Source organism: Leguminivora glycinivorella, chromosome Z (genome assembly GCF_023078275.1).
Source record: "Leguminivora glycinivorella isolate SPB_JAAS2020 chromosome Z, LegGlyc_1.1, whole genome shotgun sequence".
Lineage (NCBI taxonomy): Eukaryota > Metazoa > Arthropoda > Insecta > Lepidoptera > Tortricidae > Leguminivora > Leguminivora glycinivorella.
In genome coordinates, this window is record NC_062998.1 from 8,292,417 (window position 1) to 8,311,170 (window position 18,754).

The following is an 18,754-nucleotide window of genomic DNA, read 5'->3' on the forward strand; positions in this document are numbered from 1 at the left end:
CCTGCCTTTTTTATTCCCGAACCGCAATATTTTGTAAGTGATGTCTGTACTACTACATAATTCGTTAAAACCTATCGTCTCTCTCTCTCACCAAAATCGTCGACGCCAAACGCCGACAGAAATGCAGTCTGGCTCCGTCGCGCCAATACGCGAGAGCGATAGAGATAGATAGCTACGAAACAGCAGCTACGGTACGTACTCGAATTTGCGATGCGTAGCGATACCTCCCAGTTGTAAATTGTATGCCTAATTACATTATACATAGGTATAATGTATAAATACCCTTAAGTAGGCATAATTCTGATGTTATGTCATTTGATACTTACCAGTCGCTTTTCGGCGAAGGAAAACATCGCGAGGAAACCGGACTAATTCCAATAAGGTCTAGTTTACCCTTTGGGTTGGAAGGTCAGATAACAGTCGCTTTCTTAAAAACTAGTGCCTACGCCAAATCTTGGGATTAGTTGTCAAAGCTGACCCCAGGCTCTCATGAGCAGTGCAAAATTCCGGGATAACGCAAGGAGGATGATGAAGTAGGCATAAATCTAAATACACCCTTTAACTCGTTCCATTTGACGGCATGTATGAAACCCTTATGGACCCCAACAATAAGTTAATTAGCGTGATGTAGAAATCTCTCTTAGCACAGCGCCATCTCACGTGTTTTTTAGTAAACACCTTTCCATGTAATTCATTGAAATACGGACTCGAACAGGAGGTAAAGTTACACTGTTGTTTAAAAAAATACCTCTTACTTACCAACAAAACATTTATCTATGTAAGGGCCACTTGCACCAACGAAAATGGTGGGTTAACCCGAGGGTTAACCCACCATTTTATATAGAATTTGACAGATGACAGCCCACTAACCCTGAGTTAAGTGGTCGGCGCAAGTGGGCCTAAGTCTTGCAAAAAATATGCTTATTTAGGCAAGCAACACCAATCTATAGGAAGTAGGACAAAAAGCCACTGTATCCTTAATCTAAGTCCGATCTCGGACGAAAATCGTAGACAATTATTAAAAGGGGCTATTTTAATCAAGGTTTCAGCTTTTCCTGCTTCCTTAAAAATTACTTATCAAGGTCTACAATCATTTGCCTTGTTTGGAATGGCAAAACCGACCAAATTACTTAAACGTGAGGTGGTATAAATTTATGTAATTATCTAATTAAATATTAAACGATTACTAATTATTGTTGTATAACAAATACGACATAAAAATTAAGTTTGTCTATTGTGTATAACTATTTTAATAATCATAACTATAAGAGTTTTATTTTCAAGAGTTTTATTGACCGGGATATAGACCGTCATTACCTTTTTAGGGTTCCGTAGTCAACTAGGAACCCTTACAGTTTTGCCATAGTACTAGAAAGCTGAAATTTGGTACCAATATGTATATCATTATCAATCACGCCGACAAAGTGGTAAAATAAAAAGTGGATTTTTTTTATTAGGTTACCCCCCCTTCACGTAAATTGGGCAGTGATTTTTTTTTTCATTTCAACCCTAACGTGTGATATACTGTTGGATAGGTATTTAAAAATGAATAGGGGTTTTCTAATTCAAATTTTGATATTGTTCATATTTTCGGAGATAATCGATCCAAAAGTTAAAAAAATGACTAAAGTAGAACTTTATAAAGACTTTCTGGGAAAATAATTTTGAACTTGATAGGATGAACAGTTTTTGAAAAACATACGGTAAACTACGGAACCCTACCCTGAGGGTGGCCCGACACGCTCTTGGCCGGTTTTTGACCTTCTATCCTACTGAAAGGGACCGAACTGGCGCTTTCCGTTGCAGGATACTATTTTAATTGGTATCATATCACATCGTCGCTGGGAAATATTGCGACTGTACCTACTACTCAGGATTTGTTTATATAATCCAAGATGCTCAAAATTTAGTAAAACAGTCTACTTTAGGTGAAGGATTTTGCTTCCAGTTTTACATATTAGAGCATTTTTTTTCCCATTTTTTTATTTTAATTTTTTCAGGGAATTTTAGGTAGATTGTACTCAGAATCACGAGGACTTTCAATCTCACTGGGAGACAAAAAGTGTCCCAGAATGTTTATACATTTTTATTACTTTCCCCTTTTGAAACCCCACACAACATGTACGGAAAACGGTAACAAAATGAGAGAAAATCGTATGGGACAATTTTTTAAACTACTAGGATTGAAAAAGCTAGTGATTCTAAGTAGAAACATCATAATTTTTTCAATTATATCACATCTCATAAAAGTGGCAAAAAAAAAGAAATGCTCGTTATGGGTGATCAGTGTAAGAGTGCGGAATGCGGAATAATACCAAAACTGGTTGTATCACACTATGACGATATAAATCATTGCATAATCCTACCTTTCATGCCGGCGGCCCCGGAATTGAATCCTGGTAAGAACACAATGTACCTTTAGCTTCGTGATTTTTTGTTAGACATTAGCACTAAACTTTCTTTTTAGTCTCACATGACATGACATGACAGTCAACCACTCAAGAGACTTTAGTATGGGGGTTGCTTAGCAACTTAATAATTTCCATAGAATCCTAAGAAATTACTGTAAGAAGGTTGTAAAAGGCATGGGAAATGCAGAGGTGATTTTCAAATGTCAGTTTTTTAAGCCATATCATAGAATAAATATTTTATAAATATTTATACTGCAAATTTTCAGAACTGGCGGTCTAGCACAACTGGCATTCTCGCCCCCGTGAGTCTATACTTGAAGTCGCGCTTGATTTATGGTAGCCTAGCGGTAATCGAGTCCCGGCTCACACCAATGAGTTTTTCGGAATTTATGTGCGAAATGGCATTTGATATTTGCCAGTCGCTTTTTGATGAAGGAAAAAATTGTGAGGAAACCGGACTAATTCCAATAAGGTCTAGTTTACCCTTCAGGTTGGAAGGTCAGGTGGCAGTCGCTTTCTGCTGGGATTAGTTGGGATAAATCTTAGGATTAGTTGTCCAAAGCGGACCCCAGGCTCCCATGAGCCGTGGCAAATGCCGGGATAAAGCAAGGAGGATGATGATGATGACGTAAATAGCTTTGTCACTAAGATCAAACTCTCAGGATAATAAAAAAACACACCAATACTTAAAACTTAACCCGTTTATTGGTCTAACGCTCATTCCTCAACCGCCTTGCCCTTGCCGGGGCGCTGGGGCTTGCGGCGGCTCGGCTGTGAGCTGGAGGGCTTCGGCTTCAGGGTGGGGGGGTTCTCCAGGGCGTCCAGCTCGGCGTCGGTCAGCTGGCCTTTGTACCAGTCAGCGCTGCAAGAAGAAAAACTTATTAAACATGTAAAATCGGGTAACTCACGTAAAATTGTCGAAGGTCGCTCGACATGTTTCGCTCCGTAACGAGGAGCACGCGCGATGCCGATGGTATCCCGACGCAGACTGCGGGCCGCAGTTTGCTGGCGGCAGCGGCAGGGGCGGTTTTACATGTTTAATATGTCAGTGTCTCACGGTAATTTTATTATTAAGAAAAACTTAGTTAACATACAGCTATTTTGTCATAAGTTTACGAATTCAAATCCGCGATGACGACTACCCAAGGTGGGTACAAATTAGCATCGGCAAGGTTCGTAATGAGGATAATGAATCATGAAATTCAAAAATTTTTAACACTATCTACCATTTTAAGCCCCACAGAAGAGAGTTCGGCAGTATCTTGACTGTGTATTTAGCTCCATATCTTAAATCTAGTATTTTAAAAGTTTAAGCAGGGAACAACCTGTAAGCCATACGATAAATAAATAAAAAAGCTCAACTACTAAACTTTTAGTCGTATAAGCGCTGGTAGCCTAGTGTTAAGAGCGTGCGACTGTCGATCCGGTCGCGGGTTCGAACCCCGGAACCCGGGTACCAATGATTTTTTCGGAACATATGTGCGAAATGTCATTTGATATTTGCCAGTCGCTTTTCGGTGAAGGAAAACATCGTGAGGAAACCGGACTAATTCTAATAAGGTAATCCTAGTCACCCTTCGAGTTGGAAGGTCAGATGGCAGTCGCTTTCGTAAAACTAGTGCCTACGCCAAATCTTGGGATTAGTTCTCAAAGCGGACCCCAGGCTCCCATGAGCTATGGCCAATGCCGAGACAACGCAAGGACGATGATGATGACTAAAGTTTTAATCGTATTTTGACCAAATATTACAAATGCTGTATGTAGTTTGAAAGTTAATGTGGAATATTCATTTTGGCTTTTCTTAAATAGGTTGCAGTGGCGAATTTCTACTGTTGCATAAAAGCCAGGATGTGTGAAACCATTCACATTCATTCACAATTTGAGCATCAAACGGCTTAAAACTTGAAAATTTCCTGATATAGGTAGTCAACACTCAGGGATCTGCTTCGCCCACTGGCAGTCGTCAGGGTCAGCGTGACGAGGGTAATGAGACCGAAGATCTCATATATTGAACAGTTGACTGCTTAAAAACTTCTATAGTACTCACCATTCAGGGACCTTCCTTGCCCACTCGCACTTTTTGCTGACATCGTCGAAGGCCTGGCCGAGCTTGCAGCCGGACCGACGGGGCGTGTTTCCATTGATGCAGACGTAGAAGAATTGGCAGTCGTCAGGATCGGCGTAACGGGGGTGGGTGAGGCCGAAGGTTTCGTTCACGGGCGGGCAGTCGAATTGGAACACCTCTGAGGAAGTTAATATTGTATTAAAACGATAGGTATGCCAGCGGTCGACTTAAGTATCGATGAGAATATGACAACAAACCAATTGACCACAGACAAGTTTATTCATGGATTTTTCTCGTTGTAGACGAGCCCGTCGGGACAAGTGATCATGTTGAACTTATTATGTACATATATCCTCAGAAATGTCACCATAAGTAGAAGCTATACGTTTTTAAGGAAGCTCACCAGCAGCACCGCATTCCTTCTTCTAAGCCTCACCAGGCCAGGTGCCGGTCTTCTCGTTGTTGATGATCCCATCAGGGCAAGAGATCATATTGCACTTGTATCCCCAAGAATTGAACCATAAATAGTTGCAATAAATTTGCATGGAAACTCACCAGCAGCACTGCACCCCTGCTTCGCTTCATCAGGCCAGGTGCAGATGCCGGTCTTCTCGTTGTAGACGATCCCATCAAGGCAAATGATCATGTTGAGCTTGTATCCTCAAAAAATTACCATAAGTAAACGTCATAGCTTGGCAAAGAAACTCACCAGCAGCACCACATCCCTTCTTCTTGGCCTCATCAGGCCAGGTGCAGATGCCGGTCTTCTCGTTGTAGACGAGCCCATCGGGGCACGTGATCATGTTGAACTTGCCGTCCACACAGTAGTAGAACTTGCCGCATTCCTTCGGGTCCTCGTGGGAGAAGTAGCCGTTGAGGCGTGGGCAGTGGAGGGTGGGTTTGGGCTCCTCTGTTGAGAAAAGGGTATATGGAAGAGTAAGGGTAAATGTTTTTGAGATTTTTTTTTACAGAACTATGTTGTCCCACTGCCCCAGACAGTATATATATACTTAACAAATATTCATGTCACAACAGACATACTATTCACTACTGACTAGACTACTTTTTTAAACTTTTATTATGAGACGAATTTGTTATGGAATAGCCAATTTTTTTTTTGCGATTTCAGCATTGGTCCCATAATAAAAGTTGTTCAATGTTCATTATGACCCTGAAAGTCACTATGCAAAATTTGAACGGTACTTTTTATATCACCGTGTATTTGAATGATTTTGATCATTATAATGATACACTACAGGTAAGTACCTAACCCTATAGGTACGTCTAAATATTTATGTATTTCTTGTATTACCCCCCCAGACACATTATAAAAAGTGAGTGGGGTATTAGTTCAATCATCATTAAGTAATATCATAATACTTCAATTCTCAATTATCTAAATTGTAAATATAATATCTGTCCTCTAAAAATCATCTTAATCGGGAAATTGGTCTCATACTTCACGTACTGTTTAAAAATTTAAAAACATAGACATCGCACGAGGCAGCCTCTCATTCACCGTGAAAAACTCGTAGCTCAAGCCCAACTCAGAAATGTCAAACGATTCTCAACGCCGTTAATTAAAGTGAATCTATTAATAGCGGCATGTATGCAGAGGTACAATACCGGGTCCCCTTGAGATGTGAAAGTTGCTCCGGCCAGCGCCAGCCGACCCCCGCGTGTTGCCACGGTCCGCGATGACCCGGCGGTGGGCGAAACTAACACGTGTTGAACACGCTTTATTTCGACTAAACCTTGGGTTCACGAGACTTTAACTTCAATCACGCCTTTTTGACTTCCAATATTATTTTAAGACGATACAGGAGGGGTTAATTCTCCATACAAACGCTCTCGACTATTTCCTCCCTGGTTTTTGAAGATAGAGCAATGATTTTTTCAACACTGATTAATATTATTTTTATCTGTGTCGGACCGTTTTGATTTTTTTGATATTTTTATTTTTAAAGACGCTCGAGTCCATCAAAAATTTCCAAAAACGACTGTTTTGATTATGGCGTAATAAAAGGTGGTAACAATTAACCAAAAAAACTAAACGGTCCAACATAGACTATTTCATTGTTATTCAGATTCTCAAATTTCGTACCGATTAATTAAGTTTTGAAGCAGGAAACAGTCGAGAGCGGAACCTCGTTTTTAAAAATTTTTTTGCAATATCTCTTAACTGAGTTGTTCTTAATGGACATTTTTTTTTTCAACAAATCTAGTTAATAACACTACCTATATTTTAACTAAAATTCCCAAATTGAAGGGGGGCTCTTCTCCTTTCCATTTTAGCATTTTCGCTCCTGTAGCGTCTTAAGCATGTTTCAAACTAATTTTGAACTAGGTATAATACAAATAAACATAATACAAAGATTCGATTTATTCAATTTAAGATTACGGAAGCTAATAACATACTTAGACCCAGTGGTGGACAAAACCAGATACAGCGTGTGGACACGCTTTATTTTAGGCTACACTTTGTGCCTACAAGGCATTAAGTACCTTCAATCACATTCTCCTGAGACCCGATGCTATTTTTAAGCGACATATTTGTAGGAAATCTAATACCGCTTGTAGAATATTATTTTTGGAGTAAGATACACTTTGGCCCCGAAAGACACTGTTTTAATTCGAGTTACGAGTATATTAGGTACTTACTCAAAATTTGTAAGTAAGTTTTCAACAAAAACATTAATAGTAGATTTTGTGATTAAAAATGTTTTTCATCTTTAATAGGCATAAAAAAAAACTTATCGAGACATTTCTAACAACTATAAATAACTTTTGTAGAGTTTATGTTGTGTTGTGTAGTAATCAATATTTAAACATACTAAAGTTACACATACCAATATTACCGACGAAAAGGAAAAAAGCCCAACGTGCAAATGCAAAACAGTTCATTAAACTTATTTTAAATAATGTTGAGTCGAATCATAAGTTCAAACAAAAGTCAATGCACTTGACTTGGGCAAAAGCTATAGGTACCTACAAGTTAACGTTCCGTAACGAGGAACATTTTCATTGAACACGCGCGATGCCTGCGCCGACTCCCGCGCCGAGTCAACAGTCGCAACACTCGCAACGAGCTACGGCCCCGCAGTCTGCATCGCGCGATGCAATGAAATCCTCGTTACGGAGCGAAACATGTCGAGCGATCTTCGACAATTTTGCGTGAGTTACCCGATTTTACATGTTTAATATGTAAATGATCACGCACTGTTTGTACTTTAGGAATTTTCTCAAGTAGACTTTCCGGCTGTTGAATGAGCTTCCTTCCGAGGTTTCCTCGACAGCCTTAAGAAATAAGTGTTCTTTAAAAAAGGTTAAATGTTTTAAAGGTTAGCGCATTAAGTATAGCACTCCTGTTGCAGGCATCTAGAGTAACTGGATGCGATGCTGGTCGTATGTTTGTTTTACACAGACGTGGAATTATATACTCACGTAGTTTAGGCCTCTGAGAGCAGTCCAAGTTGAACGGCAGGTCGCATTTCTCGTCATCTGGATTGTAGTCGTTAAACACCATGCCGTCCGGGCACAGCTTCTCGATGATCTCACCCTGCCTGTAAAGTAATAAGAGGGTATTTAGGTTCACTTGTCTTGTATTGCACTATTTATTTATGGTATATAACTTACAAACTATAATAACCTAAGTAAAACTTAATAACTTTAAGTAAAAAATCGGCTCTAAATCCGCTTCTTGTGGCAAGGTGCCACGTTGGGCGGCAATGCCTACGTTGCGCAAGGTAAGTGCCAGCCATCTTGTCTCGTGTCGCATCGACGAGGCGCTTCGCTAGCTCCTTGTATTGCAAACTCCACTGTTTAAGTCAGATCAGTCTTCAGCAGGAGATATTTACACAAAACGACAAATTACATGTAACGCCAAATAAGGTGAAATACCCCATAATGGACGGTGATGCCATTATGGACAGAAAAACACAAATCCTTAAAAATAAGTATCTAAAATTAGTTTCTAAAAACTGACGGCTATGTACCATAAACTAGAGTTGTAGAGCTGTTTCATTTTGAAGTTTCAATTAATTCGGTTATTTCTGAAGGATTTGGCAACAAGATAAAATTCATCAGTTTACTGAAAAAAATATCAAGACGAATTCTTAGTAATGTTGCTAAGAGAGTTGAGTTCATGTATAAAATAATAAAAAAATAATACTCGGTGTAAACTTGAATGCGTTTTACTTACTGCATTAAGCATGAGATAAGGTATAAAACATACTAATAGTTTGTTGCTCCAAAGATATAAAGAAATGGCGTTATTTTGCGAGTATCCATTACTGGAACCGAAAAACTGCCTACCTCCTATGATGGACAAGGAACAATTTACAAAACCAAAATTTACAAGAAACAATCCTATGTTAAAATAACTCAAACTAATAACCTACTTACAAAATAAAACTTAAAGAAATAAACTAAAACTACCTAAAAATAAAACTTAAAATAATAAACTAAAACTACCTAAAAATAAAACCTAAAATAATAAACCTTGCCCACGTGGCAAGGTACCCATCACGCAGGCAGCATTCCCGCGCTGTATTGCGATTGCAATCTTTTGCGCGAGAAAACTGCCCGCGCGAGGGTCCCCCGTTGACTCCCTCAACCGCCTGCCCAGTTCTCTGCAGAGCCCGCGCGCACCGCCACCCCACGGACCGAGTGTCTCGACACCAAAAGCTACAAATTCGTAATTGGTGCCGAGTAAACTAATTGTATTTATTTTATCCATTACTGGAGAACTGCCGTCCATAATTGGAGAAAAAACACCTAGTTTTAATTTGTTAAGTATGAAGAAACTAATAGGAGAATATTCTGCAACACGCTTGAAATGTAAAAGAAGGATAGGACATTCAAGATTTAACACGCCTAGCGGTAGAATTTTTACATTTATGAGTGAAATATCAAAAACAGTCGAAAATTTTTCTTAAACTGTCCATGATTGAGTCCGTTACCTTAGACAAATCGCTCAATTTGTTGAGATGTTTGTCTCCTACTGCAATGGGTTTAAAAGACCAAGGACTGGCTAGGTAGGACCAACTCTTGGCTGTATACTCATACTAAGTAGTAGGTAACACTCAGATTACGACTAAATGACTTTGGTTGTGATTATCTACATGAACGTTGACTTTATTGCATTAGGCATAGATAAAATAAAGTTTTATATGAGGAAAGGTTGCGTGCGCAACAGCAAGTTAGGTAATTGAGATTTATTCCATATTTTAGAAATATTTACCTACCCATACCTACAGCAATTTCCACAATAAAATGGGATAGGTAGCTCGATTTGGCCTCTTTTTAAGCTGTTTCTTATACTGATATCGGGAAAGGTATACATATATACTTTTTTTTTTTTAATGATCTGTGACTTCCGAGTCCAGTCTCCGCGAATGATACGGGCGGCTGAATTCAATGAATCTTTTTTTTTTTCCGTATGTATAGATGATCTGTTTGTATTAGTTAATGAAATTTGTGGAATAATGTAGTGATGAAAATGATGAATAAATGAGTGATAATGAGTTATGTACCGTTGAATTTTTTGAGTTTGTTAACTATATAAGTGATAAATTTACAGAATGATTCCAAAGTTGAGTTTTTTGTAATGATTTCCAAAAGGTTATAAGGGTCAATTTTGAGGTTTTGGCAGATGATTTCGTGGTCGAGACGTGGGTTCATAAATTTAGGGCAATATCTGAGGAGATGATCTATGGATTGTGTGGTGGTTTGGTCGCATGGACATAGGTCGTCATACATATATACTAAATCCCGACATTTAACTTGTTCGCGAACATCCTTCGTGGTGTCGACCTTTTAAGGATGGTTAAAAATAAATTACACAAATAAACGGAAAAGGAAAAAGACTGCATTCCGACACGTTTAAAATATCTGTATGCGAACATATAGCAACAAACATACACCTACGTATACAATACTATGTAATTTGGATGGGTTTGTAACACTTCATAAAACATTGTAAAGTCCCCATTCAAATGAGTGCAATATCGGTAATTATTGTAAATTTTCATGGGCTAGATGTTCGCAACTGGATGCCATAAAATTGCGCCTATTTTGGGAGAATTTTGGTTAAATATTATTGTCGCCTGTGGTGTAGTAATGCATTAGTTCTGTCACTGCAATATCACAATTTCATTTCCTAAGTATAAAACCCTTATTTAACCCCTGTGTTCTGCTTACCCCTTTTGGAAATACAAACGTGAGCTTGTGTACCTATGTGTTTAATAGTTATGTGTTAACCACAACCTATCACTGCGATACCACGATTTCGTTTTCTTTCAACTCCTTAATTGATAAGAGCGGCATTTAGGCTTGAGCAGAGCACATGAAACCATAAATTAAATATAACAAGAGCACGAACGCCCACTCCACCACACATAGATGGCAGTCCGTTCGATTATACCTGTAGATGGCGTTAAGTGTCACTTTTGACGTTTATGGCTCGGAATTGACACTCATCAATTTTTTTGGAAACACAAGGGTGAGTGTATTCTTGTTATATTTAATTTATGATGAAACTCAGCCTATTCCAGTGTCATGAGCTTTTTCTATCAATTTTGGAAAAACAAGGGTGAGTGTATTATGTACCTATGTTGTGTAAGTATGTATGTAAATATTGTAAAATGTTTTACCTGCATTCATAGTACTTGTCGCACTGCTCGGCGTCGGCGAAGAACCCGTCGTCGGGGCAAGAGTTGGTGATCTCGGCGTCGCGGTCGGCTTCTGCTTGCGCGCGCGACGGCGCGTTGGCCGGCTTGCGGTTTGTTTCTTTGGTAGAGCTGATGACGCTAGTACTGGGGGACAAAGTTTATTTTTTTGTAAAAAAGGTTAAATAACTTGTAATTCATAACAACCGTAACGCACTAAAGTAATATCATGTTTTTTGGTAATTTTATAGCTAATTTCTGGGTAGGTACGGGAACATGTTTAAGAACACAAATTAAGTAATCAATAATATTTAGGTAGGTACAAACATAATTATGTAGAAAGAATAGGTAAATAAAAAAACTCCTATTTGAATATTGGATGATGTGTGTGAAGGGCAAATTTACACGGTGCTTCATTAAATTGCGGTGTTTGATTGATGTGCTGCTTTATATGTAACCTCAAAACTCTGCAATGCACCCACAAAATTGTATGTGAATTTGCGTACCGTTTAAGTGAGCCCATTATCAGCCCGATTCGAGCAATGCGCACCATATGTATAATCAAACGATTCTAATCATGTCACATGCGATACAGCGAGGAAATGTCGCCAGCATCCTTGGTACAATGCCTCAAGGGCCTATTTTAGACATTAGCTAGCTTTTAGGTTTAGTCTTAGTTTCTTATATAATTGTGTACCTAAATAATTATGTTCATGTAAATAGTTTTCAATCATGTCAAAAGTGACATTTTCTCAACCAAAAACCTAACTTTTGACACTCAACGAGCCAGTAAATGTGTTATTGTTATTTCCAGTGCACACTGCACACAACATTGATTTCTTGACTTTAATATGAAAAGCGGCTTGCATTGAAACGGCGGACTTCCTGCTTTGTGACAATGAGACACTAAAGGTCGCCATTTTCTAATAAGCCTTTCTCTTAGCGAAGGCAATCGGTGCAGAACGATGAAAATATCGATCGGGTTACTTGACGGTTGATTTGACAATTTTGAAGGTCATTGTTATGTTATGAATAAACGTTTGTCAATTTCAACCAAGAACGATTTAATACTGGACTGACAAAGCCCATACAAATAAGCGTACCCCTGAAATGTATGGGCCTTTTAGGCTTAAAACTAGATGGCGCTGTTTCGCAGCCTGAAAGCGGCCAAAATCATATTTTATCCAAATATTTTTGCGTTTTTATTTTTTATAAGAACAAATGACATATTATTTCTTTATTTTAAAATCATGACATCACGTCAATACACATAAAAAAATGTAGGCATCATCAGTGTAGTTATGATAGTATTTAATAGGTGGCGCTAAAAAATCGGGGTACGAGTCTTAGTATGAAGTATGTAAATCCAAACTCAATATTGTAATTTATGGGAAAGTGAATGTGTCGTTTGTTTGTCCGTCTTTCACGGCAAAACGGAGCGACGAATTGACGTGATTTTTTAGGTGGAGATAGTTGAAGGGATGGAGAGTGACATAGGCTACTTTGTGTCTCTTTCTAACGCGAGCGAAGCCGCGGGCAAAAGCTAGTCCTATATAAATCTGGTATAAAATCCTTGATTTCAACAATCCGATACATTTAATTCTCTACGTTTGGCTTCGGCTTTGCGCATGGCCAGAGGTCAGGACACAGGAATATAGTAAAGATGGGATAGGAATAGAAAGAGATAAAATTTTATCTCTTTGAGTTCCTGCACGGGAAGCATGGTCGCGCGATAGACGATAAAATAGCAGGTCGTCCCTATCGCACTATTTGTAAGTGCGATAGGGACGGCCTGATATTTTTATCGTCTATCGCGCGACCATGCTTCCCGTGCTGGGGGCCGATTTTTGAATCTCACGGCGTTCGAATTCAGAAAATTGTCACCGAAATTGCCTACTATTTTCAGTGACAATTTTCTGAATTCAAACGCCGTGAGATTCAAAAATCGGCCCCCTGTTCTATTAAAAGTAGCCGCACGCGATGATTTTACACTATTTTTTTTAATTTATTGCTGGCGTGGATGAATGCAATAAGTACTTGTTATTACATTAAAGTATGTACAATCGAGCTCATAAATATGTGTAAATTTTTTTACTTTATTGCAACGAGTTACGGTGAAGAAATGTACACATATTTATGAACTCGACTGTAATACGTTTAAGTGTTATTAATTAGTTAAATCAAAAGTAATTAGGTATCTAATCGCAAGTTAACAATGTGAACATGCTATTACAGTCGCATTTTTATCATTATGTCACGATAAACTCACTTTATTAAATACTAGCTTTTGCACGACGCTTCGCTTGCGTTAGAAAGAGACAAAAGTAGCCTATATCACTCTCCATCCTTTCAACTATCTAAACGTTAAAAAATCACGTCAATCCGTCCACCCGTTTTGCCGTGAAAGACGGACAAACAAACAGACATGTCACACTTTCATGTTTCGGGTCATTTAGGAGACCCACCGTCAGGCATGAGAGCTCGCGGCGGTTACTACCACTCTGTGCAGGGTTACGGCCCGGCCACGACATTAGTCTAAGCGCGACAGCGGTGAGCGGCAGCCATACGTGCGAATGAAAAGTCCCATCGCTGTGTCTCGCTCATTGGTATGGCCGCCGCTCACCGCTGTCGCGCTTAGACCAATGTCGTGGCCGGGCCGTTAGGTGTTAAATGTTTGAATATCTCTCACGAAAGTTTAACATCTATATCTCATGTGTAGTTGAAACGCCATACGGAAAATACAATGCATCCGATGCTAATTCAGGCCGATGTTATCGAACCGGGCTATCGGGTGGATGCTAATAAGTATTAATCTATTGCCAAACGTAAGAGCATTGTGGCCAACAATGAGGGTGAGGCAACATATTTGCGCTGATTTCTCTCTTACCTAACCAGAACTAAGTCGACAGACGCACTTCGTACGTCGAAAGTATTTCTTAAAACTGTGCCTGTTAAGAGGAAGTTCTACACACAAATTCAGATTTTATTTTTTATGGACTGTTTCCTTAACTACAAGTTTTATATTTTAAAGAATATGTACTAATCAGGATTTCTAAAAAGGTTTATTACTTAACAACTAGGGCGAGTCGATAACATTTAGACGAAATTGCTTAGCTATCGTTCTCTTATCTTATCCCACATTATTTTTAAAAAACCAAAATAGGAGCTTTTCATTCAAATAATTGTAAGAAATTACTTAAAACTAAAATCTATATAACTTTAGTGATATTTATTAAATAAATGGCCATATGAGTATTCCAAAACCGGCCAAGAGCGTGTCGGGCCACGCTCAGTGTAGGGTTCCGTAGTTTTCCGTATTTTTCTCAAAAACTACTGAACCTATCAAGTTCAAAATAATTTTCCTAGAAAGTTTTTATAAAGTTCTACTTTTGTGATTTTTTTCATATTTTTAAACATATGGTTCAAAAGTTAGAGGGGCGGGGACGCACTTTTTTTCCTTTAGGAGCGATTATTTCCGAAAACCAAAAACGGTCATCAAAAAACGGTCTTAATAAACCCTTATTCATTTTTAAATACCTATCCAACAATATATCACACGTTGGGGTTGGAATGAAAAAAATATCAGCCCCCACTTTACATGTAGGGGGGGGGGGGGGTACCCCAATAAAACATTTTTTTCCATTTTTTAGTTTTGCACTTTATTGGCGTGATTGATATACATATTGGTACCAAATTTCAGCTTTCTAGTGCTAACGGTTACTGAGATTATCCGCGGACGGACGGACGGACGGACGGACGGACGGACAGACAGACAGACATAGCGAAACTATAAGGGTTGACTACGGAACCCTAAAAATTAGTAGATGTGTAAAAATGTAACTCGAGTCACGCATTTAATCTGTATTCGATGCATGTTTGGTGAAATCGAACCGAATAATTCGAGAATCACGCGATACAATATCATGGATTCATCCAACTAACAATAGTCATTAGTTTTTATTAAATGCAATGTTTGTTCCCAGCGCGTAAAATTTATATTCTACGTCCTAAGGCGTTGGAAAAAATTTAAACAATCTTATTTATGAACAGGATAGGGCTTTTCCTTGTGGAATTGCTTAGTGGAATACTTAAAACATTACAAATTTGCATTTTAGTCAAATCAGTTCACTTAGTATACTTCACGGAGTCCAAAACATTACGCATCAGAAGTCCGAAACTAGAGAAATATAAAGAGCGCTCGAGTCGAGCGCGAGTATAGGTACTTGCGCCGGCGGCGAACGCGGCTGTGTGCGTGCGCCACGGCGCACGCACACAGGGCCTCTCTGTGGGCACAGTATAAGGATAAATCAGTAGTTAATCTCCGGCAGCGGCGACGCGGTCGTTACTACTGCGCAAGGTCACGCAGGGTTGTACCTGTGCTACTGTCCTACTCGTAGTAATTGTGTATGGCGCTATGCTAGTACCAACGCTCTTTCTACCTTTTTATCTAATAAAGATTCAAGTACGTGTTAGTTTCTTAAATACTGACGAAATCGTATTTACATAAAATGTTTGAATAGATGTTTGCACAATATTTAAGTAGGCACACAGCAAAAGGGAGTGTACAAGTTTCTAATGGGGTGGCAACGCGCATGTGACACTGTTTGAGTTGCAGGCGTCCATAGGTTACGGTGACCGCTTTACATCAGGCGGACCGTATACTTGTTTGCCACCGACGTTGTATAAAAAAAATATAAAAAGTAGGTACCAAACTTTCGAGCTAGATAGATCGCAGCATCTACCTAAATGTCGTTACAGATAAATCCTTATTGATTTTAATGTGTCATTCTAGCTTTAAATCTCACTTTTACGCCATTTACGTAAGCAATAATGTACCTAACACTGCAAAAAATATAACAACCACTTACTTTTCTGGGTGTCTAGGAATTCTAAAGAACATTCTGACATTTCCGCATTTTGAGAACTGTTCTCCATACACCCATAAACACTACAGTAACGAAAATATGTCTTCGGTGCTGACGTCATTTTCTCCCGAACTCAACACGTCAACACAGCGCGCGAACGCGGCCCCGACTGTCCAGCCCAATACTTACCAGTTTCGCATGTATTCGGTGCATATGGAGAGTAGTTTTCGACACACCGCGCGGAGTGAAGTTTGTTAGAAGAGTTATTACTGCTTTATACTGTGCTGTGGGTGCCACCCCCGTCAGCGCGACGGCGATAAAGACCTAAAAATCTCAAATTTGAATTCGTGCTTCGGTATCGTATCCTCTTAAAGGAAAAAATAATGCATTTCCGCGAAATTATGTCTTTAATTCCGTTGATGTATCCATCCTGCCTTACCTATTTTAAGGATAGCTCACGCTAGAATAGGGTGTGGCAGGGTCGTTGAGTCTAAGATATCTTTAGAAGCAGTCACGTGATAGCCCTGAGATCACGTTACAATTTCTATATAAATTGACATATCGTCCGTTTCCGTTCCGTGCCGTCTCGTTCCAGCATAATTCATCCTTTAGGTTTTCTCGATCATCAAGAAATGATGTTCCTACGCGTATTCGATTTCCGAACACCACACAATAATTCTTCGTGAGAATCCATACAAATTATTCGCCGAGTGCAGAAAAGCTTCTTTTATTGTCAACCGAAGCCCAGAGAAATGTGCGACATTCAAATTATTTATAGGCAATGGGCTAGAGTACATAGTCAACGTCATTGGTTAGGTACCCTAATGTCTTATGGCCCCGCTTTACGTAACCGTAGTATACACAAGGTGAGGACAAATCAGAAGTATCAGAACGATCCATATTTTGAGTGTCGCATTCGATGATGAGCTTTTTGACCCAATTCTAGTGCATTTTCGTCCACGATAGTAATAAAAATAATTGCTAACTAATAGTTTAATGATCCGACTGATATTACTCCGGTTCTCAAAGTTGCTTATATTAGTTAAAGGCTATTAACTTTCGTTCGAGCTTATAAAAGATTATATAAACGCACCAAATTGACCGACTTACGTCTTTTATGAACACGCCCGTATATTAAACACAAAACTAGTTTAAAATATGTAGGTATTAATGTTGTTTAATTAGTATTCGTGGCCGAATACCGACACCGTTCTAGGAATTGCATATCTAGAATACAAGGTCAATATCTTCGATGCCGTCGAGCATATTAAGCAAGTAAAGGTCGCTTATATAGGTCAGTTGCAGTGGAAATATGGATTGATACATTTGTATTACTCAACTATACAGTCCACTAATCCTAGGCCACTCTAGAACTCTGTCTTATTGACAACGCACTTTATTTGCCAAAGAAGTCACTTTGAATTTTGAACACACGTTTACTGTGAAAAAGTTCTACTGTGACCTATGATTCAAATGGGTTGAGTACAGTACAGTACAGTCGTACAGTCAGCATCGATATAATACGCAACACACGCTTTGCCCGTAGAAAAGGTGCGCCTTTATTTTGGAAGGTCAACCATCTCTGCCTACAATTTTTGAATTGCTACTTTTTCTACTGATAAAACAGTTCCTAATGTAGCAACTCGTCAAAAGTATATGCCACGGTGGAATACGTTTTCAATAAGATTCAGACTTCGCTACAGTTCTCGTTCGAATGAGTCTGTTACAGTCTAGTTGTTCTATATATATCTCTTTTGTGTTAAGTCCCTAGTTTTGATTCTGATTCTGTAAAGGTAGTTTAAAAGGTTTAACTTAGTGGCTTATACTTGGTGATGACTAAAAGTTGCTTCAGTCTAAGGAATCTTTCAATAATGTCTATTTATAGTTTTATTTCTGATTTATGGTAGATTTTCCTAAGTAACTAGTGTCCAAGTTCGCGAAAGCTACCAACAGATGAAATAAAAGACCCCTTTTAAATAAGGGGGCGAAGAAATTGAATATCTAACTATTTACTTATTCGTTGATAATGATTTGCCTGTTGCACATCCCATAAAACCATGCCCAAGTTTTCCAAAACAGTAAAAATCAAGTTATGAATGCCGTGATATTTTGGTAACAAAGGTCAAAAGCTTACGTAAAATAGTAATAATTAGATTAATATTCTACACATGTTCAAGTTATCATTCATCATATAAAATAACGGAAACTAGCCGTTACAATAATAAAAACAAAAGCATAAGCATCAATTCGCAACGCACACAATAAAACTTACCAACTAGGCACCCGAGGAAGACTAGCCCTATACTCGATTTGAACGCCATCTTTTGTTATTAAAATACACTATTATGTAATAAAATTACACTTTTTATAGAGTGTGTTGAACAGACGCCGGCACCGCACTCCAGCGCACTGAACATAACAGTTTTTGTCTTCGATTCTTAGCAAGTGAGCGTCTCGGCGAAAGGCTGGCTTGTGTTGCTGTCTCTTACCCTCTTAGAGGAACTGGTATGAGGCGGCACTCTTCATTCAAATGAAGTCGGAACACTTAAGATCCTGTTATTGTCGGACGTGTTCAGCAAGGAAATTAGGATGGAAAGAATGCGCTAATTCTGATTAATTGATTTGTAATGGCATTGCGAGGTTTATCGCTAATCATGATGATAAGAACAATTATGACATTAAATATTAATAAATTGAATTAATTTTTAATTTGGACTATTGCAGCTGCAGTCACCCCCTAAATGT

The 18,754-nt window shown here is 38.8% G+C and overlaps 1 protein-coding gene across 1 annotated transcript; it reads right to left on the minus strand.

Annotated features, from left to right (window-relative positions):
• Window positions 1–3,094: 3,094 nt before the first annotated feature.
• Window positions 3,095–18,426, minus strand: LOC125241122 (protein obstructor-E-like). Its single transcript, XM_048149453.1, is given in 7 exon segments — window positions 3,095–3,273; window positions 4,459–4,654; window positions 5,186–5,386; window positions 7,921–8,039; window positions 11,130–11,262; window positions 11,265–11,291; window positions 18,282–18,426. Coding segments are annotated over 7 exon segments (870 nt in total). The 5' UTR covers window positions 18,331–18,426; the 3' UTR covers window positions 3,095–3,128.
• Window positions 18,427–18,754: the final 328 nt, after the last annotated feature.